This window comes from Pan troglodytes, chromosome 4, assembly GCF_028858775.2.
Source record: "Pan troglodytes isolate AG18354 chromosome 4, NHGRI_mPanTro3-v2.0_pri, whole genome shotgun sequence".
Taxonomy (NCBI): domain Eukaryota; kingdom Metazoa; phylum Chordata; class Mammalia; order Primates; family Hominidae; genus Pan; species Pan troglodytes.
Window position 1 is genome coordinate 178266438 of NC_072402.2, and position 27690 is coordinate 178294127.

At 55.4% G+C, this 27690-nt stretch overlaps 1 protein-coding gene across 11 annotated transcripts in view; it reads right to left on the minus strand.

Annotated features, from left to right (window-relative positions):
- Positions 1 to 299: 299 nt before the first annotated feature.
- The window catches only part of MGAT1 (alpha-1,3-mannosyl-glycoprotein 2-beta-N-acetylglucosaminyltransferase), a 52306-nt gene continuing 24915 nt past the window's right edge, over positions 300 to 27690 (minus strand). For 8 of the 11 annotated variants that reach the window (XM_054684872.2, XM_054684871.2, XM_063811748.1 and 5 more), the window contains one exon: positions 300 to 2856. In XM_054684872.2, the coding sequence (XP_054540847.1) occupies positions 1393 to 2730 (1338 nt within the window). In that variant the 5' untranslated portion in view covers positions 2731 to 2856 and the 3' untranslated portion in view covers positions 300 to 1392. Of the gene's footprint in view, positions 2857 to 4205; positions 5666 to 12552; positions 12770 to 13503; positions 14004 to 27690 lie in introns of those variants that run through there. The other 3 variants (XM_518161.8, XM_003311000.6, XR_008548174.2) reach the window with 3 other exon arrangements.

The window sequence follows — 27690 nt, forward strand, 5'->3', positions numbered from 1 at the left end:
GCCAGCAGGAGGCAGAAGCAGGAGACACTCACCAGCTTTCCTGCTGCGGCCTCCTGGCTCTACAGGACGATCAGCAGGAGCACAGTCCGGGGCTCCTCTCCACCCTGTGGCCTGGACTTCCTTTCCCACCTGGCCCCCATCCCCTGGGCTGTCCCTGGCTCTTCCCTCCCACTCATCTGCTTTCTTTCCTCAACTTTGCTTCCTCCCACCCGTCTAGCCCTCTCCTTAACTCTTCATTCTCCCTTTTCCTTTCTTTCCCTGCCTGCCACCTCCTTTTCCAGGACACACACACATAAATATTTTTCAGACAATTCAGCCTTTATTTTAGAAAATAATTCTGTAGCTTCCACTTTCTTTCATGAAACTGAGGTCAGGCAAGAAACAAAAATCCACCAAGTCCTCTCCATCCTGCCATGGCGTCCTGGCCTGTGAGGACATGGGGCGCCTGGGAGCGGGCGGGGAGGCTGGGCAGCACTGGGCCAGAGGCGTCCTGGTCACTGCTCCACCTGGTCTACTGCTCCACCTCATGCTGAGAGGAGCCTGTGCGTCAAACCCCAGGGGAAAAAGGGACAGGCAGATTGAATTCTGTCTTCTACCAAGCCAGCAGGAGCCTCCTAGAGCAACAGGGAGGGCAGTAATTTTCAGAAAGGAGGGGTCAGGGCATAGTCCCTCTCTGAGGTAAGGCAAGAGAGAGGCTGTCCCAGCACAAGGCCTTCCTCCCTGCACCTCTCTCCTGACAGCTGGGCATGGGCTGAGGAGAGGTCTTGCTTGCCCCCTTCAACTTTCCATCTCAGAACTATAAACTGCTAGGCTGCAAGGAGAGAAGGGCTAAGTGGGGGTCAGACAGGAGAGAAGGGCAGGAGGCAGTGAGCCCCGATGACCCACCAACTCCACCAGGCCCTGACAAGGAAGCCCCTTTGGTTAGTATCATTTTGGCCACAAATATGTCCCCTTCTCCCATAACTCAGTCCCCACTGGGGGAAGGAGAGCAGGTATAGAAGGAGGGCTTGTGCCCTGGCTGGAAGAGCCAGGTCAGGGAGAAGGGGTCTGGTCAAGAGAGCGAACGTTGCCAAACTCTCTGCACGTGCTCCAGGAGAAAGCTCAGGACGTGGACATTTCTGGCCCCAACAAGCCCAGTGCCCCCCTACCACACAGTGGTTTCCCGCTTAATACCCCGCAACATACCCTAGAATAGTTCCCCTGATCTGACTCCCTTGAGAACGGGAGAATAATCCTCTTGTTATCATTTGTGCATTTAAATGCCACTTGGAAAAATCAAAAAGATAAATGCACCTAAGAGGGAAACACAGGCAGGCCGACGCAGCCTGGGGACTGTGGTCCCACCTCAGCTCATGATGTGGCAAGGAGGGGCCCAGGAAGGACAGGCAGGTGCTAATTCCAGCTAGGATCATAGCCCTCCCACGTCGGTGGGGGCGCCAGGTGGACACGGCGGCCCCGGAACTGGAAGGTGACAATACCCCGGTAGCCAGCTCTCGGAACCCCCGACTTAAGGTCATCCATGACACCCAGAGCCTTGGCGAAGGCCTTGAAGCTGTCCCTGCCCGTATACTGCACCCGCACCTCCCCCAGCTCCTTGCGGTCATTGGTCCTCACTTTCTCCACCTGCAGCTGGGGAGCACCGTAGACGCGGGCGAGGAAATCTCGGTCGTAGGCCTCCCGCTGCAGGTAAGACAGGTCCAGCTGGGTGAAGTGCACAAACTGCTGGTTCAGCTTGATAAACTTGAGGTGCTGGTCAAAGAACTGCCCGTGGCTCACCCCCTTGCGGCCAAAGGTCATCGTTCTTGAGATCTCAGGGCGTATGCAGGCCCGCCCCTGCCGCTGCTCCGGCCGCCGCATCCAGTCGTCCCAGAAGGCCTTTGGCCACTTGGGCTCCAGCTCGGCCCAGAGCTCGGCCAACAGCAGCCAGCCCAGGCCAGGGAAAAAGTCGGTGCGGTAGAGCAGCTCAGGCCTGCTGGCGTCCACCATCTGCTCCTTGCCGTTGTCATTCCAGGCCGAGACGCACCACAGGGAGGGGTCGGCCTTCAGCAGCGGATAGGTGGCCTGAAAGTACTCGAAGAAGTCCGGGGCCACCTCCAGGTCATCCTCCACCACCACGGCCGCGGGGAAGCCAAACTGCCGGAAGACCTGGCCCAGCGCCCAGCGGTAGTGGCGCGCGATCTTGTAGTAGCCCTGGAACTTGCGGTGGTCCGGCGGCACCGCGATGCTGCTCAGGTCGGGCTGCCGGATGTGCGTGACCGCGCTGCCGTAGGAGGCGATGGCCTGGGCCGTCTCCTCGTGCCCGCAGTCCTGGCTAACGATGATGGGGAAGAGCTCAGCCGAGGGCCGATAATGCAGCAGCTTGTCCAGGCAGCGCCGAACAGTGCTGCGGTCACAGGCGATGACCAGGATGGGAATCACCGCCGGCGCTGGGGTCACAGGCACACGCGGCTGGGCGGGAGGGGCCGCGGTGGGCACCCTCCCCCGCTGGCTCGACAGGGCATCCCCGATCTGCTGCAGCAGCCCACGCTGCCGCTCCAGCTCCACCTCGGCGTCTTGGGCCAGGCGAATCACTTCCCGGGTGAGGCTGGCGGGGTCGTCATCGAGAGCGCTGACTGAGGGTGGCCTGCCAGGTGCTGGGCGCGTCCAGAAGAAGAGGAGCAGCAGGGCATTCCAGGCCACAAAGAGGATAGCGCCCCACAGCACAAGCCCTGCAGACTGCTTCTTCAGCATCCTGGCCCCCACCGGGGAGGGCAGGCCAGGGGACGGTTCAAGGCTGCCCTGGGCTTGCCCGGCTCCCTTGCCCGCAGTCCTAGGGATGCCTCCTCTGGACTATGGGATTAGGAGGCAGCCATGCACCTAAAGACAGGAGAGAGAAAGCAAACCGTCACACAAAGGCTCGTGGCTCCATGCCCCACAGGTAGAGGCAATGGGGGCAGGAAAAGGCCAAGAGTGAGGGTGGAGGAAGGCCAGGAGGTTGACTCCAGAGCTCTCTAGGGAGTCAACATATATCCTGACCCAGCAACGTATTTTTGAGGGAGAGGCAGAGAGTGATGCTGGTGGAGGGAGAGAGAAAAAGAACCCCAACTCCCCTCTTTCTACCTGTCAGATTTCATTTCCCCTCCAGGTGGGAAGGAGGAGGGGAGGGGCAGGGAGTGACAGCATCTGCCTACCATTCCTCTAACCTAAGCGCCCCAAGATGACTGATTTTTAAAATCAAATGTCCCACCTCAGGGCTACAGTTAACCCCTTACCAACAGGGAAGCACCAGAGGCACCCCACGAATGTCAGGAGCAAAATGAAGCTGCCCATCATCTCCAGGGTTATTTAACATTTTGCTGGAGGAAGCAGCCAATGCAAATGAACCAAGAAAAAAAAAATTCAAAGCAGAAGTGGAAAGGAAGCAAACTATTTCTATTATCTTTACTTGTGAGAATATGCCTGGAAAACTCAAAAAGAATCAATAATGAACTGAGCAAGGAAGTGGAATATAAAAATCAACATATACAAATGGATAGCCTTCATATCCACAAATAACTCATGAGAAGAAAACATGGATGAGAAAACCCTACTTACAAAAGCCAGAGAAATGAGAAAATATTTAGAAATAAACTTAAATAAACTTAAACATTCAAAACTTATGTGAACAAAACTATCATTCCTGAAAGACACAAAAGAACATCTGAATATCCCTCGTTCTTGGTCAGGACATTTCAGCATCATCAAAAATCCCAATAAAAATACCTTTTTATGGAGCTAGACGAACTGACAGTAAAGTTCACATGAAAAACTAGGAAAACAATAAAAATAAGCTGTGAGGAGGGACTCAGCCCTACCAGATATGAAAATACTGCATACTGGCCAGGTGCAGTAGCTCCTACCTGCAATCCCAGCACTTTGGGAGGCCAATACAGGAGGATCACTTGAGCCCAGGAGTTCAAGAATAGCCTGGGCAGCACAGGGAGACCCTGTCTCTACAAGTAATAATTAAAAAAAAAAAAAAAAAAAAAAAAAAAGCTGGGCATGGTGGCACGCACCTGTGGTCCCAGCTACTCAGGAGGCTGAGATGGGATCACCTGAGTCTGGGAGGCTGAGGCTGTAGTGAGCTGTGATTGGATTGTGCCACTGCACTCCAGCCTGGGCAAGAGAGTGAGACTCTGTCTCAAAAAATTTTTATTTTATTATATATATATATATATATATATATATATATATATATATATGGCATACTACAAAACCTCCATGATTACAACTGCGTGGTACTGGTACATAAATAAACAGACCATCCAGTGAAATAGAATTTAAGCTCCAGAAACAGACTCATTACACAAAAAAATCTAATATGTAATAAAGGTGCTACTTAAAATTCCCAAGGCAAAGATGGTCTTATTAATAGTGTTATAATAATTATGTAGCTATGCTATAGCTTGAATATGGTTTGTTCTCTGAAACACATGTTGGGATTTGATCTCCTGTGTGGTGGTGCCGGAGGTGGGGTCTAGTGGTAGGTGTTTGGATCACAAGGGGGGCAGGGGCAGATCCCTCCTAACGTCCTCTGGTGAGTGAGCTAGTTCCCCAGGGATAACAGGCTGTTATAACCAAGCTCAGTCTCTCCTGCATGCCCCATTTCCTTTCTACTTTCAGCCATGTCCCTACAAAAACCTACACAGGAGTGTTGATGGTAACTTTATTCATAATCACTCAAAACTGGAAATAACCCAAAGGCCCATCAACAGGGAAATACAGATAAACAAATTGTGGTTTACTCATAGAATGGAATAATATTCAGCAATAAAACTGAATAAACCACTGACATACACAACACAATCTCCAAATAATTACACAATATGGGTCTTTTTGGGAAAAACAAAAAAGAGCACATACACTGTGATTCCACTGACATAAAACTGCCGAAAATAGAAACTAATCTATATTACAGAAAGCAGATCAGTTGTTGCCTGGGGATGGAGGCAGAGAAGGGCAGTAGGGTAGTTACTACACAGGGGCATTAGGAAGCTTCTGGAAGGGTGGATATGTTTATTATCTTGATTGTGGTGATACTTTTACAGGTATATATATATATATATATACACACACACACACATATATGTCAAAACTTATCAAATTGTACACTTTATATGCAGTTCTTTGCACATATTGATATCAATTGTATGTCAATGAAACCTCAAAAAACTTATTTTAAAAAGACGTTACTGGGTAAAATGACAAAGTTGGAATATGGACAGTAGGTTAAAGTATCAGTGATAACTGATTAATTCCAATTCTTAGGTAATACACACTGAAGTATTTAGAAGTAGAGGACCAGGATAGATGCAACTTCTCAAATGGTTCAGAACAAAAACATACTCTGCACACATAGAGAGCAAATGGAGCAAAATATTAACAGGTGAATCTGAGTAAAGAGAGTGTGTACGAATATCCTTATACTATTTTTTATTCTTGCAATTTGTGTAAGTTTGAAGCTATTTCCACACGAAGTTTCTTGACAATCAAATATGTAGATATTGCCCATAGCTCTGAAGAGCTTCATCCATCAGCGTAATCCCAGCTGGCACATCAGCAAGGCAAATTGAGATGATCTGTTTGCCCTGAATTCCTCGGTCAGTCACCTGACGACATGTATCACACACCTGCTCTCTGCCAGGCTCTGGGAAGGAACCAGGACACAAACCAGTGAGAAAAAGGCATGGTCCCACCAATCCTCCAAGCTCTACCAGACCACATTACTTGAAAGGATCTGAAACATTCCCCAATTCCCAGCCAGCTGCCATTCCAGACCACATTACTTGAAAGGATCTGAAACACTCCCCAATTCCCAGCCAGCTGCCATTCCAGACCATAACTCCTTGACTGTCCTGCCTCTGGTCTACCCTTCACACCCCAAAGCTTCAGGCGTGCACCCTCTTACACCAACAGCTCTGCCAGTTGCCCTCTGCCTCACAGGCTACTCTCTAATCCTGGCCAAAACCTTGGGCCTCAGATCTAACCTCTGAGGCTCTGGGCTCTCAAACCAGCAGATCTGGCATAAAAGGGCTGATCCTGAAGGGCCTCTAAAGAGACATGGATTCTGTCTCCCTCCTGGGGAGACTTCCCCAGCCCCTGCCAGCATTCACCACCAACCACTTGTCTTCTTCCTAGAAACCAACCACCCCCACCACGCCAGGACATCAGTCTTCTCAGAAACGTCAAGTCTGTTTCCATGTAACTGTGCAATTAAATTCTATTATATCAGGGCTCAAATATTATATATCAATTAGATACATGTTGTCAAGTGACCGAGAAATTCAGGGCAAACGTCGTTTCAGTTGGCCTTACTGCTGTGCCCAGCTGGGGCCATACAGATGGATGAAGCTACTCAGAGCTGTGGGCCATATCCCCATTATTTGATTTTTAAGAAAGTTTATGTGGAAGAAAAGAGTGATGCACAAAAGAGTTTCAGTTTTTTTTCTTTTTTTTTTGAGACAGAGTCTCACTCTGTCTGTTGCCCAGGCTGGAGTACAGTGGCATGATCTCAGCTCACTGCAACCTCTGCCTCCCAGGCTCAAGCGACTCTCTTGCCTCAGCCTCCCGAGTATCTGGGATTACAGATGCCTGCCACCATGCCCAGCTAATTTTTGTATTTTTAATAGAGACGGGCTTTCACCATGTTGGCCAGGCTGGTGTCGAACTCCTGACCTCAAGTGATCCACCCTCCTCAGCCTCCCAAAGTGCTGGGATTACAGGTGTGAGCCACTGGGCCCAGAAGAGTTTCAGTTTCTTCTTCGCTCTCCCCTCAGGATGTTGTCCATGTTGGAACTTTCCCTCCAATCTAATGGCCAGGATTCCCTGTCTCCCAACTTCCCACCTCCTAAATGACTGTGCAAGAAAAAGACTTTATATAACAGGATGGGGATGGAGAAGAGGGACTGAACTCTATTCAATGAAGTGCTGCTCTGCATGGCTTAGAAGGGTGGGGCCCCACTGGGCTTGGTGGCTCAAGCCTGTAATCCCAGCGCTTTGGGATGCCAAGGCAGGCGGATCACCTGAGGTCAGGAGCCTGGCCAACATGGCGAAACCCCATCTCTACTAAAATAAAAATTCAAAAATTAGCCGGGTGTGGTGGTGCGTGCCTGTAATCCCAGCTACTCAGAAGGCTGAGACAGGAGAATCCCTTGAACCTGGGAGGCGGAGGTTGCAGTGAGCTGAGATGGCACCACTGCCTTCCAGCCCGGATGACGAAGCAAGACTCCATCCCCCACCAAAAAAAAAAAAAAAAAGGGGGGGGGCCAGAGGGATAGCCCGTCCCTGACTCAACAATGACCCGCAGGCCCTTATGGCAAAGCCTCCTGGGACCCTTGAGATGACTTCTGCACCCTTTAGATGCCTTTTTACTCTTCTCCAGACACCAGAATTTGGTGGCCCACACCCACTACCTGATGCTTAGGACCTCCTGCCCCACCCTTCTAAGCCATGCAGAGCAAACCAGTCTTCTGACTGAGTTTTTACTTGGCAAGTCTGCACACACATGGAGTGGCTGCAGAGCCCACAGGAAAAGCTGCCCCGGCCAAGCCCTGGCCTCCACCTTAATCCCTGGACCCTTGTTCTCCACCCCACAGCCCTGTGCTTCAAACTTGCTCCTGTTGCCATAAAAGTACATGACACCCCTAGTTCCAGCCCACCTTCTTCTTCACATAGGCTCAGCCTGGGCCCCAGTGCTATTTTCCTACTGTTTATCCACGTAGTTCCTGGGATAGGATCCTCAGCTCTGCCTGGAAGTTAGTGCTGTGTGCACACACATGAACCAGGAGCCATACACCCTCTCACAACTGGCTGTGCCCAAAAGGATGATCAAGCCCAGACCTTGGCCAGCAGCGGTGACCTGCTTCTCCAGGAAGCACTGCTCAGGCCACCATCAGGAGAGTGCAGCAGCAACAAAGGCAAGCCGGACAGCCCAGAGGCATCACCCTACGTTTTGCCACATTTCTGAGACTCAAACTGGGTTGCTGTGAAGATCGGATGAGATGAGCCATGTTAGGTGTTTAGAACAGTGCCGGCATGACAACGTAAATATCGGCCGTTATTTCACTCCTTTCTCCCCATTTTCTTTGCTCCACTCTACCACACTCCCGTCTGGTACCCCAACAGCCAACCCTACCGTCGGGGTCTTTGCATGTGCCCATGTGCCAGCTCTGCTCTTCCCTATCTTCTTCACCTGGCACACTCTGATTCGTGTCTCTGCCAAGATGCCTTCCTTGACGCCTGGGACCATGTAAGGTCCACCTACCCTTCACCAACAGCAACAAGCGCAACCACTTGCTCAACTTCTCTCAGGCCCCCTCAGCTGCAAGCTACATGAAGACAGGGATTGGCTCCACCAGCACTGCCAAGCCGCTGTGCTAGGGCTCTCAACATTCGGCAGATGTGCCTGGGATCTAAAAACATCCACAGTTCCTCAACTGTAACTGCCAAATCCAAGAAGCACTAAAACACAGAAGGTTTCTAAACTCAATTGGCAGTAAAACCTCATCCAGCCTCATTTGGTAAAATCTGATCTGATCTAATATGGGGCTATTTATAGTCTTTTCTCTCTCCTGCTGTGGCTATTCATACATTTTGCTACAGAAATAAACATGGTGGCTTATGCCATGCTGCTTCTGATCTTCCACTACAGAGTAAATTCACCAGATCATCTTTTCAAAATCCAAAAAATTCTCAATTCTGAAATACATCTAGGACCAAGAACTTCAAAACTATGAAAATGGAAGTACAAAGTTACTCATTGACTGCTAGCATCCCATGTCAAGCCCTCCAGCCCTTTAACCTGAACTCATTCCTTCGTAGGAAACACTGTTTTAAGTCTGGACTCTTGATGTAGTTTCCCAGCTGGTTCACCTGTCACTAATCTTGCTTCCCTCTCACAAACCTTCCCAACAGCAACAGCGCATCCTTCCTGACAAGCACACCTGGTCACGACATTAACTTGCTTTAAAAACCATCAGAGGCTGCACTGCCCACAAACTCAAACTCAAACTCATTATGATGACATCCAAAGCCTTTCAGACAGACTGTCTGAAACATCCTTTTTCAACCTTACCTCCAACCACTAACCCCATGGACCCTGCACTCTGGCCTCAGCAGGCTGCTTTTTCCCCAGTAAGCATATACCTGGACGCTGCTGTGTCTCTGCTCCAGCTGGTCCCTCATCCTGGAATTTGACCCACGGCGCCACCTGCCAGCCACCCACACATCCTTTCAGGCCACTTCAGGTGACTCCTTCTGTAACATCACAGACAGAGCCAGGCCTCCCTGTGACTACACTCCCACAGCACTCTCTCCACGCTGTAACAGAATCTGTGGCCACGCCTACCTGACTCCCACCTTCCTCCTTAGGAAAAAAGACTATGACCTCTGTACCCACCACAGTGCGTGGCACATGTATGAGGTTCAAGGGGCTGGATGGAAGACTGCTTGCACTATTACCGAAATCAGGGAGAAAGATGGCCAACGCAGCAGCACGAGTGAAGTGTGACATTTTCCAGAGATGACCGCACATATCCCATTCCATATGCTCTTCTTACAAGTGATAAAGACACTCCTGCCTCCAGAGCTGAGGGTCTATGTTCCCTCCCTTTGGTTCTGGGAAGAGACGCTATGTGACTTGTGAGACTAACTCATAAAAGGCAGTAGTTTCCACCTGGTCCTCTTAAGATGCTGACTCCTAGGACCCTGCTATATGGACAGGACACTGCTACATGGACAGGACCCCCATAGGTATTCCAACTGACCACCCCAGCTAAGGTCCCAGCTGACAGCCAGCATCAACCGCTAGACACAGGAGACAGCCCTCCAGATTATCCCAGCCCCAGCTGACTGCAACGGCGTGAAAGACCACAAGCAAGAACCACATAGCTGAGATGTTAATAAAATGATTCTGTTGTTGTAAGCCACTAAGTTCTGGGGTGACTCATTATGCAGCCATCAGTACCTGAAGCAATCAGAGAAACAGACTGTAGATAATCTTGACAAGCAGGGCAAGTGCCCTCCCTGCCCTCTGTGCTCAGCTCCAAGTCCAAACACTGAGGCCCTGTCTCCACTCATGTCTCCTTCCTTAGTAGGTATCTACTCCTGCATAATAAATTACCTCGATATTTAGTGGCTTAAAACAATAGTTATCACTTACTCCTCACAGTTTCTATTGGTCAGAAATGTGGACAGTGCAGCACAGAGGAGATGACGTGTCTCTGCTCCACCATGCCTGAGGCCTTGCTGAAAGACTCAAAAGCTGAGGGCCAGATGCCCCTAGAGGCTCTCACATTCTCTCACACGTCTGTAGGATGATGTTGGCAGCAGCTGAGACCTTATCAGCAGGAGTGCTCACTAGAACCCCTCTATGTGGCCTGGAAATGTCCTGGAAGTGGTGGCTGCATTCCAAAGGTGAGTGTTCCAAGAAAGCGGGCAAGCCAGGTGAAGGTGTATCCTGTTCCTGATTCAGCCTTGGATCAGGTCTGTCTTACTCACTGGTCAAGGGAACCACAAGTCCCTATTGACATGCAAGGGGAGAGAATCATAAACCCCACCACTAGGTGGGAAGTGGACAATGTCAAACTGTAACTACATGTGGAAGGGGATACTTATGGGTGAGCCCTTGAGGGAAAATACAATCTGCTACACCTTCCTTTTTAAATAGAACAACTGCCCTTAATCCTGACCTGAGTTCCTAATGATGTCATTTATGAGACTGGCATGCAAGGCACAGACTCAAAACTGGCTTTGACTTTCTAGAGTTTTCACAACTCCTTTAGGGAGGTGACACAGCCAATCCACACCACCAGGTACAAAGACATCTGCACCATGGTGGGAGATGAGAAGTGAGTCTTTTCAGTACAAAACCCTTCAGCTAAAACCGAGGTGGCTCTGGGTAGGTGCCACCTGCCCCTATGGGGCTCACTCAGTTTCTGAAGCATTTGAAGGACTGCCTAGGAGCTGTGAGATCCTTTCTAACACTCTGATACCATGGTGTTCTCCAGCCTATTTCCTTTATCTGGCAAAAAATGTTTCTTAAACAGCAAGCGAACACCAGATAGTCAACTTCCAATCATGAGCAATAAGCGAGAAGTTATATTTAGCTGTAAAATTAAGTACAGAAGTGGAAGAAATGGTAACAGATTTTCCCTTCTATCTCTGCTTTGCTTAAAAAGCACTACGTAAAAATTCCAGAAAATATAGACATGTCACAGGTAATGGAACTCTAACTGAACTGCTTTCATGTTCGTTCTTAGACCTTGGCTGGACTCCTGTATCATGTACCAGGCCCATAATTTCAGGACGGAAAAAAAAGAAAGGTAGTCAGAGAAGATACACTAAATAATTCAAGAGTTGAGAGAATAAGACCTAGGAGGGAAGGGATGCAGGTTATTCATCCTGGAAAAGAAGAGCTAAATACAAGCGCCACAAAAGGCGTGAGGCCTGGGATTCAGGCGATCCAGCCAGCAAGCCAGGCAACTCTGGACAAGTCACTTGACCCACTTGCACCTTAGTTCTCTCATCTATAAGGTGACAGGGTTGATTTGCTTCATCACAAGGTCCCAGTGCCTGGATACTGACGACAGTGACAATTTCCCTACTGCCCCGAACAGTAATGAGTTTCCCTTGTTAACACAGGCCACTGAGGTCAGGCATACCGCAGTGCTTCTAACAGTGAGAATGAGACACAGAAGCAGGGAAATGGGTGAGCTCAATGGTCCCCAGAATTGGGAAGGACCAGGACGCAGTGATTGCTGATGGAAGGCAGATCCTGGATGATGTGAGCACGTAAGAGCAAAGGCTACACGGCCTGAAAAAATACCGTAAATGACTGAAAATAAAGCTGGGCAACATCTCAGCCAGTGATGTTCTAAAACAAAACGGCAGACCCACTACAGCAGCAAGGGTTAACCAAAGTGAAGCCTCAGCCTTTAGGGAGACGGAGCCGGCCAGCCACAGTCCCTCTACTTCAGAGTTTATCAGACGCGGGCACTGCACGTCCCGGGGCTCTCTACTCCACACACGTTAGCAAACAGGTAGGAAGAAAAGTTTTCTTGCCAACTTATTATATATATATTTCAACACTGAATCAACATTTCCTTTCTGCTGAGGAGAATCAGCCTCTATTAACTTGGGGAAAGGATGCTGGAGTGAGGTTAGGGGGGAAAGGCCACTCCCCAATCCCGCTCCGAAAACCCTCTCGGGCAATCCCACCCCCTCCCTGCCCCGCACGCAGGGACGCCCGGGGCCGAGTTTCACAACATCCTCCCCAGTCCGCGGAGCCCGCCCTTCCTCTAACAGCTGGAGGCCCGGGATTCCGAAAGCAGAAGGCGGAGTTCCAACCTCTCGGCACGGGAAGGGACTAACGCGCGGCTGGCACCGGGTCGGACCGGGCCGCTCCCCAGCCAAGCCCCCTCTCGCTAGCACTCATGGGCACTGGGGCTTTGGGGGCGACCCGACGTCCCTTGGGCTCCCTCTCGGCGCCCGCGAGGCCTCCCCCGGTCTGACCTCCGTCCCCGGACACCTACTCACCAGGTCCTCCCGACGTCCTGGCCCCGAACTTGGCCTGCTCCGGGGCGCAGGGAGCGAGCCCGGTGCCCAGGCGCGTCCCAAGCGCTGCCGCGGCCGCCTCGCCTTTCGACTCGCCAGCCCTTTCTGCGGCGCGCCGGGGCCGGACGGCCGGGCGGGCAACGTGGCCCTTCCCCGGCAGGCGGGGCGGGGCGGACCGAGGGGCGGGGCGGACCGAGGGGCGGGGCGGACTGAGGGGCGGGACCGACCGCCCCACCGCGCCCCGCCCCCCGGCCGGCGTCCGCCAGGCCCCCTCCTCCTGGCCCGCCTCCTTTCCCCGCCGCTTCTCGGTCAACCCAGGACCCAAGTTTTCCCAGGACCCCAACTTCGGGAGTCGGCTTTCCGGCTCCCTGGCGCAACCCTGAGGGTGGACGCCCGACCCCACCCCTGCCCTCGGCCCTCCAGCGCAGCTGCCCAGCCTGGAGCCGCGCCTGAAGTGGGCCCGCAGTCCAGGAAAGGCGTTCACCAAACCCTAGGCCAAGGGCTGGGAGCCAGTCCCCCCACCCCGACCCAGGGGAGGCTGAGGAGCCCGGGTGGGAGGCCCAGGGGCGCGTGGGGCAGGGACAGAACAGGAACCAGGGTGCCCGACGGGGGGCCGGGGGGAAACACCTGTGCCAAAGCAAGCCGGGGCCAGCTGTGGCTTCTTCCCTTTTGCTTTTCCTTGGTGGGTGGGGAATGAGAGCGTCAGTTCTGAGTAAAGAAAGCGAAGAGAGACCTACCAGCAGGGGAGGCCCACCAGCCCTAGGCGGGAAGGACTCGGTCACAAGCTTTGGCGGAAGCACCATGGAAAAGCCTAGAACGGGTCTGCGCCTGGCTGGTGTTTTAAAGGGGAGGAAGGTGCGGACCTGAAGAGGAGGTGGAGGTGGACCCAGGCCCACCGAGGGGAGGGAGGGACAGCTCTTCCATAGCAAATACCTGTCGCTGAGCCAGGAGCAAAGTCTGGCCGGGAGGAGGAGAGACGCAGAAGACCAGGGGCTCCAGCGCACAGAGCCAGTTTCGCCAGCGATCAGGTCTGAGGCCTGGATTCCACGAGGCCGGTGCAAGCCGGGAGCCAGCCCCACTCCCTCGCCCAGCTCCCTCCGGCCTGGCCCTCTGCAGAAGCCTGATGCCCACCCAGCTGTCTCACCATGGGACCCCAGGCGGTGAGGGTGGGTAGCCGAGGACTACTGGCTGCTGGGTAGCTGACTTCCCCAAGAAGGGCTGCTGCCATGTGATCAGGACCCACGCCCCTGACATCAACCCCTCCCCCGTGTTCCAGAGCACGGAGCAGCCCGGAACTCTGCGGCCTGTGGTTACTGACTGACTGCTCACTAACTTGTTTCTACATGAAACCACGAATCGTGCAGGGTTCTAGAGAAACAAAGGGCCGCGCGCACCCTGCAGGCCCCTGCGTGGAGGCGAGGACCTAAATCAAAACTGCTGAGGGGTCACCAGGCATGGTGAGGGGCCTCACGGGCCAAACCCTCCCTCGGCCTCTCCTTCAAGCCTCAGCAGCTCTGCGGAGTGAGCGTTATCATCCCCATTCTACAGATAACTAGTTTGAGGCTCAGGGGTCACCAGGCATGGTGAGGGGCCTCACGGGCCAAACCCTCCCTCGGCCTCTCCTTCAAGCCTCAGCAGCTCTGCGGAGTGAGCGTTATCATCCCCATTCTACAGATAACTAGTTTGAGGCTCAGGGGTCACCAGGCATGGTGAGGGGCCTCACGGGCCAAACCCTCCCTTGGCCTCTCCTTCAAGCCTCAGCAGCTCTGCGGAGTGAGCGTTATCATCCCCATTCTACAGATAACTAGTTTGAGGCTCAGGGGTCACCAGGCATGGTGAGGGGCCTCACGGGCCAAACCCTCCCTCGGCCTCTCCTTCAAGCCTCAGCAGCTCTGCGGAGTGAGCGTTATCATCCCCATTCTACAGATAACTAGTTTGAGGCTCAGGGGTCACCAGGCATGGTGAGGGGCCTCACGGGCCAAACCCTCCCTCGGCCTCTCCTTCAAGCCTCAGCAGCTCTGCGGAGTGAGCGTTATCATCCCCATTCTACAGATAACTAGTTTGAGGCTCAGGGGTCACCAGGCATGGTGAGGGGCCTCACGGGCCAAACCCTCCCTTGGCCTCTCCTTCAAGCCTCAGCAGCTCTGCGGAGTGAGCGTTATCATCCCCATTCTACAGATAACTAGTTTGAGGCTCAGGGGTCACCAGGCATGGTGAGGGGCCTCACGGGCCAAACCCTCCCTCGGCCTCTCCTTCAAGCCTCAGCAGCTCTGCGGAGTGAGCGTTATCATCCCCATTCTACAGATAACTAGTTTGAGGCTCAGGGGTCACCAGGCATGGTGAGGGGCCTCACGGGCCAAACCCTCCCTCGGCCTCTCCTTCAAGCCTCAGCAGCTCTGCGGAGTGAGCGTTATCATCCCCATTCTACAGATAACTAGTTTGAGGCTCAGGGGTCACCAGGCATGGTGAGGGGCCTCACGGGCCAAACCCTCCCTCGGCCTCTCCTTCAAGCCTCAGCAGCTCTGCGGAGTGAGCGTTATCATCCCCATTCTACAGATAACTAGTTTGAGGCTCAGGGGTCACCAGGCATGGTGAGGGGCCTCACGGGCCAAACCCTCCCTCGGCCTCTCCTTCAAGCCTCAGCAGCTCTGCGGAGTGAGCGTTATCATCCCCATTCTACAGATAACTAGTTTGAGGCTCAGGGGTCACCAGGCATGGTGAGGGGCCTCACGGGCCAAACCCTCCCTCGGCCTCTCCTTCAAGCCTCAGCAGCTCTGCGGAGTGAGCGTTATCATCCCCATTCTACAGATAACTAGTTTGAGGCTCAGGGGTCACCAGGCATGGTGAGGGGCCTCACGGGCCAAACCCTCCCTCGGCCTCTCCTTCAAGCCTCAGCAGCTCTGCGGAGTGAGCGTTATCATCCCCATTCTACAGATAACTAGTTTGAGGCTCAGGGGTCACCAGGCATGGTGAGGGGCCTCACGGGCCAAACCCTCCCTCGGCCTCTCCTTCAAGCCTCAGCAGCTCTGCGGAGTGAGCGTTATCATCCCCATTCTACAGATAACTAGTTTGAGGCTCAGGGGTCACCAGGCATGGTGAGGGGCCTCACGGGCCAAACCCTCCCTCGGCCTCTCCTTCAAGCCTCAGCAGCTCTGCGGAGTGAGCGTTATCATCCCCATTCTACAGATAACTAGTTTGAGGCTCAGGGGTCACCAGGCATGGTGAGGGGCCTCACGGGCCAAACCCTCCCTCGGCCTCTCCTTCAAGCCTCAGCAGCTCTGCGGAGTGAGCGTTATCATCCCCATTCTACAGATAACTAGTTTGAGGCTCAGGGGTCACCAGGCATGGTGAGGGGCCTCACGGGCCAAACCCTCCCTCGGCCTCTCCTTCAAGCCTCAGCAGCTCTGCGGAGTGAGCGTTATCATCCCCATTCTACAGATAACTAGTTTGAGGCTCAGGGGTCACCAGGCATGGTGAGGGGCCTCACGGGCCAAACCCTCCCTCGGCCTCTCCTTCAAGCCTCAGCAGCTCTGCGGAGTGAGCGTTATCATCCCCATTCTACAGATAACTAGTTTGAGGCTCAGGGGTCACCAGGCATGGTGAGGGGCCTCACGGGCCAAACCCTCCCTCGGCCTCTCCTTCAAGCCTCAGCAGCTCTGCGGAGTGAGCGTTATCATCCCCATTCTACAGATAACTAGTTTGAGGCTCAGGGGTCACCAGGCATGGTGAGGGGCCTCACGGGCCAAACCCTCCCTCGGCCTCTCCTTCAAGCCTCAGCAGCTCTGCGGAGTGAGCGTTATCATCCCCATTCTACAGATAACTAGTTTGAGGCTCAGGGGTCACCAGGCATGGTGAGGGGCCTCACGGGCCAAACCCTCCCTCGGCCTCTCCTTCAAGCCTCAGCAGCTCTGCGGAGTGAGCGTTATCATCCCCATTCTACAGATAACTAGTTTGAGGCTCAGGGGTCACCAGGCATGGTGAGGGGCCTCACGGGCCAAACCCTCCCTCGGCCTCTCCTTCAAGCCTCAGCAGCTCTGCGGAGTGAGCGTTATCATCCCCATTCTACAGATAACTAGTTTGAGGCTCAGGGGTCACCAGGCATGGTGAGGGGCCTCACGGGCCAAACCCTCCCTCGGCCTCTCCTTCAAGCCTCAGCAGCTCTGCGGAGTGAGCGTTATCATCCCCATTCTACAGATAACTAGTTTGAGGCTCAGGGGTCACCAGGCATGGTGAGGGGCCTCACGGGCCAAACCCTCCCTCGGCCTCTCCTTCAAGCCTCAGCAGCTCTGCGGAGTGAGCGTTATCATCCCCATTCTACAGATAACTAGTTTGAGGCTCAGGGGTCACCAGGCATGGTGAGGGGCCTCACGGGCCAAACCCTCCCTCGGCCTCTCCTTCAAGCCTCAGCAGCTCTGCGGAGTGAGCGTTATCATCCCCATTCTACAGATAACTAGTTTGAGGCTCAGGGGTCACCAGGCATGGTGAGGGGCCTCACGGGCCAAACCCTCCCTCGGCCTCTCCTTCAAGCCTCAGCAGCTCTGCGGAGTGAGCGTTATCATCCCCATTCTACAGATAACTAGTTTGAGGCTCAGGGGTCACCAGGCATGGTGAGGGGCCTCACGGGCCAAACCCTCCCTCGGCCTCTCCTTCAAGCCTCAGCAGCTCTGCGGAGTGAGCGTTATCATCCCCATTCTACAGATAACTAGTTTGAGGCTCAGGGGTCACCAGGCATGGTGAGGGGCCTCACGGGCCAAACCCTCCCTCGGCCTCTCCTTCAAGCCTCAGCAGCTCTGCGGAGTGAGCGTTATCATCCCCATTCTACAGATAACTAGTTTGAGGCTCAGGGGTCACCAGGCATGGTGAGGGGCCTCACGGGCCAAACCCTCCCTCGGCCTCTCCTTCAAGCCTCAGCAGCTCTGCGGAGTGAGCGTTATCATCCCCATTCTACAGATAACTAGTTTGAGGCTCAGGGGTCACCAGGCATGGTGAGGGGCCTCACGGGCCAAACCCTCCCTCGGCCTCTCCTTCAAGCCTCAGCAGCTCTGCGGAGTGAGCGTTATCATCCCCATTCTACAGATAACTAGTTTGAGGCTCAGGGGTCACCAGGCATGGTGAGGGGCCTCACGGGCCAAACCCTCCCTCGGCCTCTCCTTCAAGCCTCAGCAGCTCTGCGGAGTGAGCGTTATCATCCCCATTCTACAGATAACTAGTTTGAGGCTCAGGGGTCACCAGGCATGGTGAGGGGCCTCACGGGCCAAACCCTCCCTCGGCCTCTCCTTCAAGCCTCAGCAGCTCTGCGGAGTGAGCGTTATCATCCCCATTCTACAGATAACTAGTTTGAGGCTCAGGGGTCACCAGGCATGGTGAGGGGCCTCACGGGCCAAACCCTCCCTCGGCCTCTCCTTCAAGCCTCAGCAGCTCTGCGGAGTGAGCGTTATCATCCCCATTCTACAGATAACTAGTTTGAGGCTCAGGGGTCACCAGGCATGGTGAGGGGCCTCACGGGCCAAACCCTCCCTCGGCCTCTCCTTCAAGCCTCAGCAGCTCTGCGGAGTGAGCGTTATCATCCCCATTCTACAGATAACTAGTTTGAGGCTCAGGGGTCACCAGGCATGGTGAGGGGCCTCACGGGCCAAACCCTCCCTCGGCCTCTCCTTCAAGCCTCAGCAGCTCTGCGGAGTGAGCGTTATCATCCCCATTCTACAGATAACTAGTTTGAGGCTCAGGGGTCACCAGGCATGGTGAGGGGCCTCACGGGCCAAACCCTCCCTCGGCCTCTCCTTCAAGCCTCAGCAGCTCTGCGGAGTGAGCGTTATCATCCCCATTCTACAGATAACTAGTTTGAGGCTCAGGGGTCACCAGGCATGGTGAGGGGCCTCACGGGCCAAACCCTCCCTCGGCCTCTCCTTCAAGCCTCAGCAGCTCTGCGGAGTGAGCGTTATCATCCCCATTCTACAGATAACTAGTTTGAGGCTCAGGGGTCACCAGGCATGGTGAGGGGCCTCACGGGCCAAACCCTCCCTCGGCCTCTCCTTCAAGCCTCAGCAGCTCTGCGGAGTGAGCGTTATCATCCCCATTCTACAGATAACTAGTTTGAGGCTCAGGGGTCACCAGGCATGGTGAGGGGCCTCACGGGCCAAACCCTCCCTCGGCCTCTCCTTCAAGCCTCAGCAGCTCTGCGGAGTGAGCGTTATCATCCCCATTCTACAGATAACTAGTTTGAGGCTCAGGGGTCACCAGGCATGGTGAGGGGCCTCACGGGCCAAACCCTCCCTCGGCCTCTCCTTCAAGCCTCAGCAGCTCTGCGGAGTGAGCGTTATCATCCCCATTCTACAGATAACTAGTTTGAGGCTCAGGGGTCACCAGGCATGGTGAGGGGCCTCACGGGCCAAACCCTCCCTCGGCCTCTCCTTCAAGCCTCAGCAGCTCTGCGGAGTGAGCGTTATCATCCCCATTCTACAGATAACTAGTTTGAGGCTCAGGGGTCACCAGGCATGGTGAGGGGCCTCACGGGCCAAACCCTCCCTCGGCCTCTCCTTCAAGCCTCAGCAGCTCTGCGGAGTGAGCGTTATCATCCCCATTCTACAGATAACTAGTTTGAGGCTCAGGGGTCACCAGGCATGGTGAGGGGCCTCACGGGCCAAACCCTCCCTCGGCCTCTCCTTCAAGCCTCAGCAGCTCTGCGGAGTGAGCGTTATCATCCCCATTCTACAGATAACTAGTTTGAGGCTCAGGGGTCACCAGGCATGGTGAGGGGCCTCACGGGCCAAACCCTCCCTCGGCCTCTCCTTCAAGCCTCAGCAGCTCTGCGGAGTGAGCGTTATCATCCCCATTCTACAGATAACTAGTTTGAGGCTCAGGGGTCACCAGGCATGGTGAGGGGCCTCACGGGCCAAACCCTCCCTCGGCCTCTCCTTCAAGCCTCAGCAGCTCTGCGGAGTGAGCGTTATCATCCCCATTCTACAGATAACTAGTTTGAGGCTCAGGGGTCACCAGGCATGGTGAGGGGCCTCACGGGCCAAACCCTCCCTCGGCCTCTCCTTCAAGCCTCAGCAGCTCTGCGGAGTGAGCGTTATCATCCCCATTCTACAGATAACTAGTTTGAGGCTCAGGGGTCACCAGGCATGGTGAGGGGCCTCACGGGCCAAACCCTCCCTCGGCCTCTCCTTCAAGCCTCAGCAGCTCTGCGGAGTGAGCGTTATCATCCCCATTCTACAGATAACTAGTTTGAGGCTCAGGGGTCACCAGGCATGGTGAGGGGCCTCACGGGCCAAACCCTCCCTCGGCCTCTCCTTCAAGCCTCAGCAGCTCTGCGGAGTGAGCGTTATCATCCCCATTCTACAGATAACTAGTTTGAGGCTCAGGGGTCACCAGGCATGGTGAGGGGCCTCACGGGCCAAACCCTCCCTCGGCCTCTCCTTCAAGCCTCAGCAGCTCTGCGGAGTGAGCGTTATCATCCCCATTCTACAGATAACTAGTTTGAGGCTCAGGGGTCACCAGGCATGGTGAGGGGCCTCACGGGCCAAACCCTCCCTCGGCCTCTCCTTCAAGCCTCAGCAGCTCTGCGGAGTGAGCGTTATCATCCCCATTCTACAGATAACTAGTTTGAGGCTCAGGGGTCACCAGGCATGGTGAGGGGCCTCACGGGCCAAACCCTCCCTCGGCCTCTCCTTCAAGCCTCAGCAGCTCTGCGGAGTGAGCGTTATCATCCCCATTCTACAGATAACTAGTTTGAGGCTCAGGGGTCACCAGGCATGGTGAGGGGCCTCACGGGCCAAACCCTCCCTCGGCCTCTCCTTCAAGCCTCAGCAGCTCTGCGGAGTGAGCGTTATCATCCCCATTCTACAGATAACTAGTTTGAGGCTCAGGGGTCACCAGGCATGGTGAGGGGCCTCACGGGCCAAACCCTCCCTCGGCCTCTCCTTCAAGCCTCAGCAGCTCTGCGGAGTGAGCGTTATCATCCCCATTCTACAGATAACTAGTTTGAGGCTCAGGGGTCACCAGGCATGGTGAGGGGCCTCACGGGCCAAACCCTCCCTCGGCCTCTCCTTCAAGCCTCAGCAGCTCTGCGGAGTGAGCGTTATCATCCCCATTCTACAGATAACTAGTTTGAGGCTCAGGGGTCACCAGGCATGGTGAGGGGCCTCACGGGCCAAACCCTCCCTCGGCCTCTCCTTCAAGCCTCAGCAGCTCTGCGGAGTGAGCGTTATCATCCCCATTCTACAGATAACTAGTTTGAGGCTCAGGGGTCACCAGGCATGGTGAGGGGCCTCACGGGCCAAACCCTCCCTCGGCCTCTCCTTCAAGCCTCAGCAGCTCTGCGGAGTGAGCGTTATCATCCCCATTCTACAGATAACTAGTTTGAGGCTCAGGGGTCACCAGGCATGGTGAGGGGCCTCACGGGCCAAACCCTCCCTCGGCCTCTCCTTCAAGCCTCAGCAGCTCTGCGGAGTGAGCGTTATCATCCCCATTCTACAGATAACTAGTTTGAGGCTCAGGGGTCACCAGGCATGGTGAGGGGCCTCACGGGCCAAACCCTCCCTCGGCCTCTCCTTCAAGCCTCAGCAGCTCTGCGGAGTGAGCGTTATCATCCCCATTCTACAGATAACTAGTTTGAGGCTCAGGGGTCACCAGGCATGGTGAGGGGCCTCACGGGCCAAACCCTCCCTCGGCCTCTCCTTCAAGCCTCAGCAGCTCTGCGGAGTGAGCGTTATCATCCCCATTCTACAGATAACTAGTTTGAGGCTCAGGGGTCACCAGGCATGGTGAGGGGCCTCACGGGCCAAACCCTCCCTCGGCCTCTCCTTCAAGCCTCAGCAGCTCTGCGGAGTGAGCGTTATCATCCCCATTCTACAGATAACTAGTTTGAGGCTCAGGGGTCACCAGGCATGGTGAGGGGCCTCACGGGCCAAACCCTCCCTCGGCCTCTCCTTCAAGCCTCAGCAGCTCTGCGGAGTGAGCGTTATCATCCCCATTCTACAGATAACTAGTTTGAGGCTCAGGGGTCACCAGGCATGGTGAGGGGCCTCACGGGCCAAACCCTCCCTCGGCCTCTCCTTCAAGCCTCAGCAGCTCTGCGGAGTGAGCGTTATCATCCCCATTCTACAGATAACTAGTTTGAGGCTCAGGGGTCACCAGGCATGGTGAGGGGCCTCACGGGCCAAACCCTCCCTCGGCCTCTCCTTCAAGCCTCAGCAGCTCTGCGGAGTGAGCGTTATCATCCCCATTCTACAGATAACTAGTTTGAGGCTCAGGGGTCACCAGGCATGGTGAGGGGCCTCACGGGCCAAACCCTCCCTCGGCCTCTCCTTCAAGCCTCAGCAGCTCTGCGGAGTGAGCGTTATCATCCCCATTCTACAGATAACTAGTTTGAGGCTCAGGGGTCACCAGGCATGGTGAGGGGCCTCACGGGCCAAACCCTCCCTCGGCCTCTCCTTCAAGCCTCAGCAGCTCTGCGGAGTGAGCGTTATCATCCCCATTCTACAGATAACTAGTTTGAGGCTCAGGGGTCACCAGGCATGGTGAGGGGCCTCACGGGCCAAACCCTCCCTCGGCCTCTCCTTCAAGCCTCAGCAGCTCTGCGGAGTGAGCGTTATCATCCCCATTCTACAGATAACTAGTTTGAGGCTCAGGGGTCACCAGGCATGGTGAGGGGCCTCACGGGCCAAACCCTCCCTCGGCCTCTCCTTCAAGCCTCAGCAGCTCTGCGGAGTGAGCGTTATCATCCCCATTCTACAGATAACTAGTTTGAGGCTCAGGGGTCACCAGGCATGGTGAGGGGCCTCACGGGCCAAACCCTCCCTCGGCCTCTCCTTCAAGCCTCAGCAGCTCTGCGGAGTGAGCGTTATCATCCCCATTCTACAGATAACTAGTTTGAGGCTCAGGGGTCACCAGGCATGGTGAGGGGCCTCACGGGCCAAACCCTCCCTCGGCCTCTCCTTCAAGCCTCAGCAGCTCTGCGGAGTGAGCGTTATCATCCCCATTCTACAGATAACTAGTTTGAGGCTCAGGGGTCACCAGGCATGGTGAGGGGCCTCACGGGCCAAACCCTCCCTCGGCCTCTCCTTCAAGCCTCAGCAGCTCTGCGGAGTGAGCGTTATCATCCCCATTCTACAGATAACTAGTTTGAGGCTCAGGGGTCACCAGGCATGGTGAGGGGCCTCACGGGCCAAACCCTCCCTCGGCCTCTCCTTCAAGCCTCAGCAGCTCTGCGGAGTGAGCGTTATCATCCCCATTCTACAGATAACTAGTTTGAGGCTCAGGGGTCACCAGGCATGGTGAGGGGCCTCACGGGCCAAACCCTCCCTCGGCCTCTCCTTCAAGCCTCAGCAGCTCTGCGGAGTGAGCGTTATCATCCCCATTCTACAGATAACTAGTTTGAGGCTCAGGGGTCACCAGGCATGGTGAGGGGCCTCACGGGCCAAACCCTCCCTCGGCCTCTCCTTCAAGCCTCAGCAGCTCTGCGGAGTGAGCGTTATCATCCCCATTCTACAGATAACTAGTTTGAGGCTCAGGGGTCACCAGGCATGGTGAGGGGCCTCACGGGCCAAACCCTCCCTCGGCCTCTCCTTCAAGCCTCAGCAGCTCTGCGGAGTGAGCGTTATCATCCCCATTCTACAGATAACTAGTTTGAGGCTCAGGGGTCACCAGGCATGGTGAGGGGCCTCACGGGCCAAACCCTCCCTCGGCCTCTCCTTCAAGCCTCAGCAGCTCTGCGGAGTGAGCGTTATCATCCCCATTCTACAGATAACTAGTTTGAGGCTCAGGGGTCACCAGGCATGGTGAGGGGCCTCACGGGCCAAACCCTCCCTCGGCCTCTCCTTCAAGCCTCAGCAGCTCTGCGGAGTGAGCGTTATCATCCCCATTCTACAGATAACTAGTTTGAGGCTCAGGGGTCACCAGGCATGGTGAGGGGCCTCACGGGCCAAACCCTCCCTCGGCCTCTCCTTCAAGCCTCAGCAGCTCTGCGGAGTGAGCGTTATCATCCCCATTCTACAGATAACTAGTTTGAGGCTCAGGGGTCACCAGGCATGGTGAGGGGCCTCACGGGCCAAACCCTCCCTCGGCCTCTCCTTCAAGCCTCAGCAGCTCTGCGGAGTGAGCGTTATCATCCCCATTCTACAGATAACTAGTTTGAGGCTCAGGGGTCACCAGGCATGGTGAGGGGCCTCACGGGCCAAACCCTCCCTCGGCCTCTCCTTCAAGCCTCAGCAGCTCTGCGGAGTGAGCGTTATCATCCCCATTCTACAGATAACTAGTTTGAGGCTCAGGGGTCACCAGGCATGGTGAGGGGCCTCACGGGCCAAACCCTCCCTCGGCCTCTCCTTCAAGCCTCAGCAGCTCTGCGGAGTGAGCGTTATCATCCCCATTCTACAGATAACTAGTTTGAGGCTCAGGGGTCACCAGGCATGGTGAGGGGCCTCACGGGCCAAACCCTCCCTCGGCCTCTCCTTCAAGCCTCAGCAGCTCTGCGGAGTGAGCGTTATCATCCCCATTCTACAGATAACTAGTTTGAGGCTCAGGGGTCACCAGGCATGGTGAGGGGCCTCACGGGCCAAACCCTCCCTCGGCCTCTCCTTCAAGCCTCAGCAGCTCTGCGGAGTGAGCGTTATCATCCCCATTCTACAGATAACTAGTTTGAGGCTCAGGGGTCACCAGGCATGGTGAGGGGCCTCACGGGCCAAACCCTCCCTCGGCCTCTCCTTCAAGCCTCAGCAGCTCTGCGGAGTGAGCGTTATCATCCCCATTCTACAGATAACTAGTTTGAGGCTCAGGGGTCACCAGGCATGGTGAGGGGCCTCACGGGCCAAACCCTCCCTCGGCCTCTCCTTCAAGCCTCAGCAGCTCTGCGGAGTGAGCGTTATCATCCCCATTCTACAGATAACTAGTTTGAGGCTCAGGGGTCACCAGGCATGGTGAGGGGCCTCACGGGCCAAACCCTCCCTCGGCCTCTCCTTCAAGCCTCAGCAGCTCTGCGGAGTGAGCGTTATCATCCCCATTCTACAGATAACTAGTTTGAGGCTCAGGGGTCACCAGGCATGGTGAGGGGCCTCACGGGCCAAACCCTCCCTCGGCCTCTCCTTCAAGCCTCAGCAGCTCTGCGGAGTGAGCGTTATCATCCCCATTCTACAGATAACTAGTTTGAGGCTCAGGGGTCACCAGGCATGGTGAGGGGCCTCACGGGCCAAACCCTCCCTCGGCCTCTCCTTCAAGCCTCAGCAGCTCTGCGGAGTGAGCGTTATCATCCCCATTCTACAGATAACTAGTTTGAGGCTCAGGGGTCACCAGGCATGGTGAGGGGCCTCACGGGCCAAACCCTCCCTCGGCCTCTCCTTCAAGCCTCAGCAGCTCTGCGGAGTGAGCGTTATCATCCCCATTCTACAGATAACTAGTTTGAGGCTCAGGGGTCACCAGGCATGGTGAGGGGCCTCACGGGCCAAACCCTCCCTCGGCCTCTCCTTCAAGCCTCAGCAGCTCTGCGGAGTGAGCGTTATCATCCCCATTCTACAGATAACTAGTTTGAGGCTCAGGGGTCACCAGGCATGGTGAGGGGCCTCACGGGCCAAACCCTCCCTCGGCCTCTCCTTCAAGCCTCAGCAGCTCTGCGGAGTGAGCGTTATCATCCCCATTCTACAGATAACTAGTTTGAGGCTCAGGGGTCACCAGGCATGGTGAGGGGCCTCACGGGCCAAACCCTCCCTCGGCCTCTCCTTCAAGCCTCAGCAGCTCTGCGGAGTGAGCGTTATCATCCCCATTCTACAGATAACTAGTTTGAGGCTCAGGGGTCACCAGGCATGGTGAGGGGCCTCACGGGCCAAACCCTCCCTCGGCCTCTCCTTCAAGCCTCAGCAGCTCTGCGGAGTGAGCGTTATCATCCCCATTCTACAGATAACTAGTTTGAGGCTCAGGGGTCACCAGGCATGGTGAGGGGCCTCACGGGCCAAACCCTCCCTCGGCCTCTCCTTCAAGCCTCAGCAGCTCTGCGGAGTGAGCGTTATCATCCCCATTCTACAGATAACTAGTTTGAGGCTCAGGGGTCACCAGGCATGGTGAGGGGCCTCACGGGCCAAACCCTCCCTCGGCCTCTCCTTCAAGCCTCAGCAGCTCTGCGGAGTGAGCGTTATCATCCCCATTCTACAGATAACTAGTTTGAGGCTCAGGGGTCACCAGGCATGGTGAGGGGCCTCACGGGCCAAACCCTCCCTCGGCCTCTCCTTCAAGCCTCAGCAGCTCTGCGGAGTGAGCGTTATCATCCCCATTCTACAGATAACTAGTTTGAGGCTCAGGGGTCACCAGGCATGGTGAGGGGCCTCACGGGCCAAACCCTCCCTCGGCCTCTCCTTCAAGCCTCAGCAGCTCTGCGGAGTGAGCGTTATCATCCCCATTCTACAGATAACTAGTTTGAGGCTCAGGGGTCACCAGGCATGGTGAGGGGCCTCACGGGCCAAACCCTCCCTCGGCCTCTCCTTCAAGCCTCAGCAGCTCTGCGGAGTGAGCGTTATCATCCCCATTCTACAGATAACTAGTTTGAGGCTCAGGGGTCACCAGGCATGGTGAGGGGCCTCACGGGCCAAACCCTCCCTCGGCCTCTCCTTCAAGCCTCAGCAGCTCTGCGGAGTGAGCGTTATCATCCCCATTCTACAGATAACTAGTTTGAGGCTCAGGGGTCACCAGGCATGGTGAGGGGCCTCACGGGCCAAACCCTCCCTCGGCCTCTCCTTCAAGCCTCAGCAGCTCTGCGGAGTGAGCGTTATCATCCCCATTCTACAGATAACTAGTTTGAGGCTCAGGGGTCACCAGGCATGGTGAGGGGCCTCACGGGCCAAACCCTCCCTCGGCCTCTCCTTCAAGCCTCAGCAGCTCTGCGGAGTGAGCGTTATCATCCCCATTCTACAGATAACTAGTTTGAGGCTCAGGGGTCACCAGGCATGGTGAGGGGCCTCACGGGCCAAACCCTCCCTCGGCCTCTCCTTCAAGCCTCAGCAGCTCTGCGGAGTGAGCGTTATCATCCCCATTCTACAGATAACTAGTTTGAGGCTCAGGGGTCACCAGGCATGGTGAGGGGCCTCACGGGCCAAACCCTCCCTCGGCCTCTCCTTCAAGCCTCAGCAGCTCTGCGGAGTGAGCGTTATCATCCCCATTCTACAGATAACTAGTTTGAGGCTCAGGGGTCACCAGGCATGGTGAGGGGCCTCACGGGCCAAACCCTCCCTCGGCCTCTCCTTCAAGCCTCAGCAGCTCTGCGGAGTGAGCGTTATCATCCCCATTCTACAGATAACTAGTTTGAGGCTCAGGGGTCACCAGGCATGGTGAGGGGCCTCACGGGCCAAACCCTCCCTCGGCCTCTCCTTCAAGCCTCAGCAGCTCTGCGGAGTGAGCGTTATCATCCCCATTCTACAGATAACTAGTTTGAGGCTCAGGGGTCACCAGGCATGGTGAGGGGCCTCACGGGCCAAACCCTCCCTCGGCCTCTCCTTCAAGCCTCAGCAGCTCTGCGGAGTGAGCGTTATCATCCCCATTCTACAGATAACTAGTTTGAGGCTCAGGGGTCACCAGGCATGGTGAGGGGCCTCACGGGCCAAACCCTCCCTCGGCCTCTCCTTCAAGCCTCAGCAGCTCTGCGGAGTGAGCGTTATCATCCCCATTCTACAGATAACTAGTTTGAGGCTCAGGGGTCACCAGGCATGGTGAGGGGCCTCACGGGCCAAACCCTCCCTCGGCCTCTCCTTCAAGCCTCAGCAGCTCTGCGGAGTGAGCGTTATCATCCCCATTCTACAGATAACTAGTTTGAGGCTCAGGGGTCACCAGGCATGGTGAGGGGCCTCACGGGCCAAACCCTCCCTCGGCCTCTCCTTCAAGCCTCAGCAGCTCTGCGGAGTGAGCGTTATCATCCCCATTCTACAGATAACTAGTTTGAGGCTCAGGGGTCACCAGGCATGGTGAGGGGCCTCACGGGCCAAACCCTCCCTCGGCCTCTCCTTCAAGCCTCAGCAGCTCTGCGGAGTGAGCGTTATCATCCCCATTCTACAGATAACTAGTTTGAGGCTCAGGGGTCACCAGGCATGGTGAGGGGCCTCACGGGCCAAACCCTCCCTCGGCCTCTCCTTCAAGCCTCAGCAG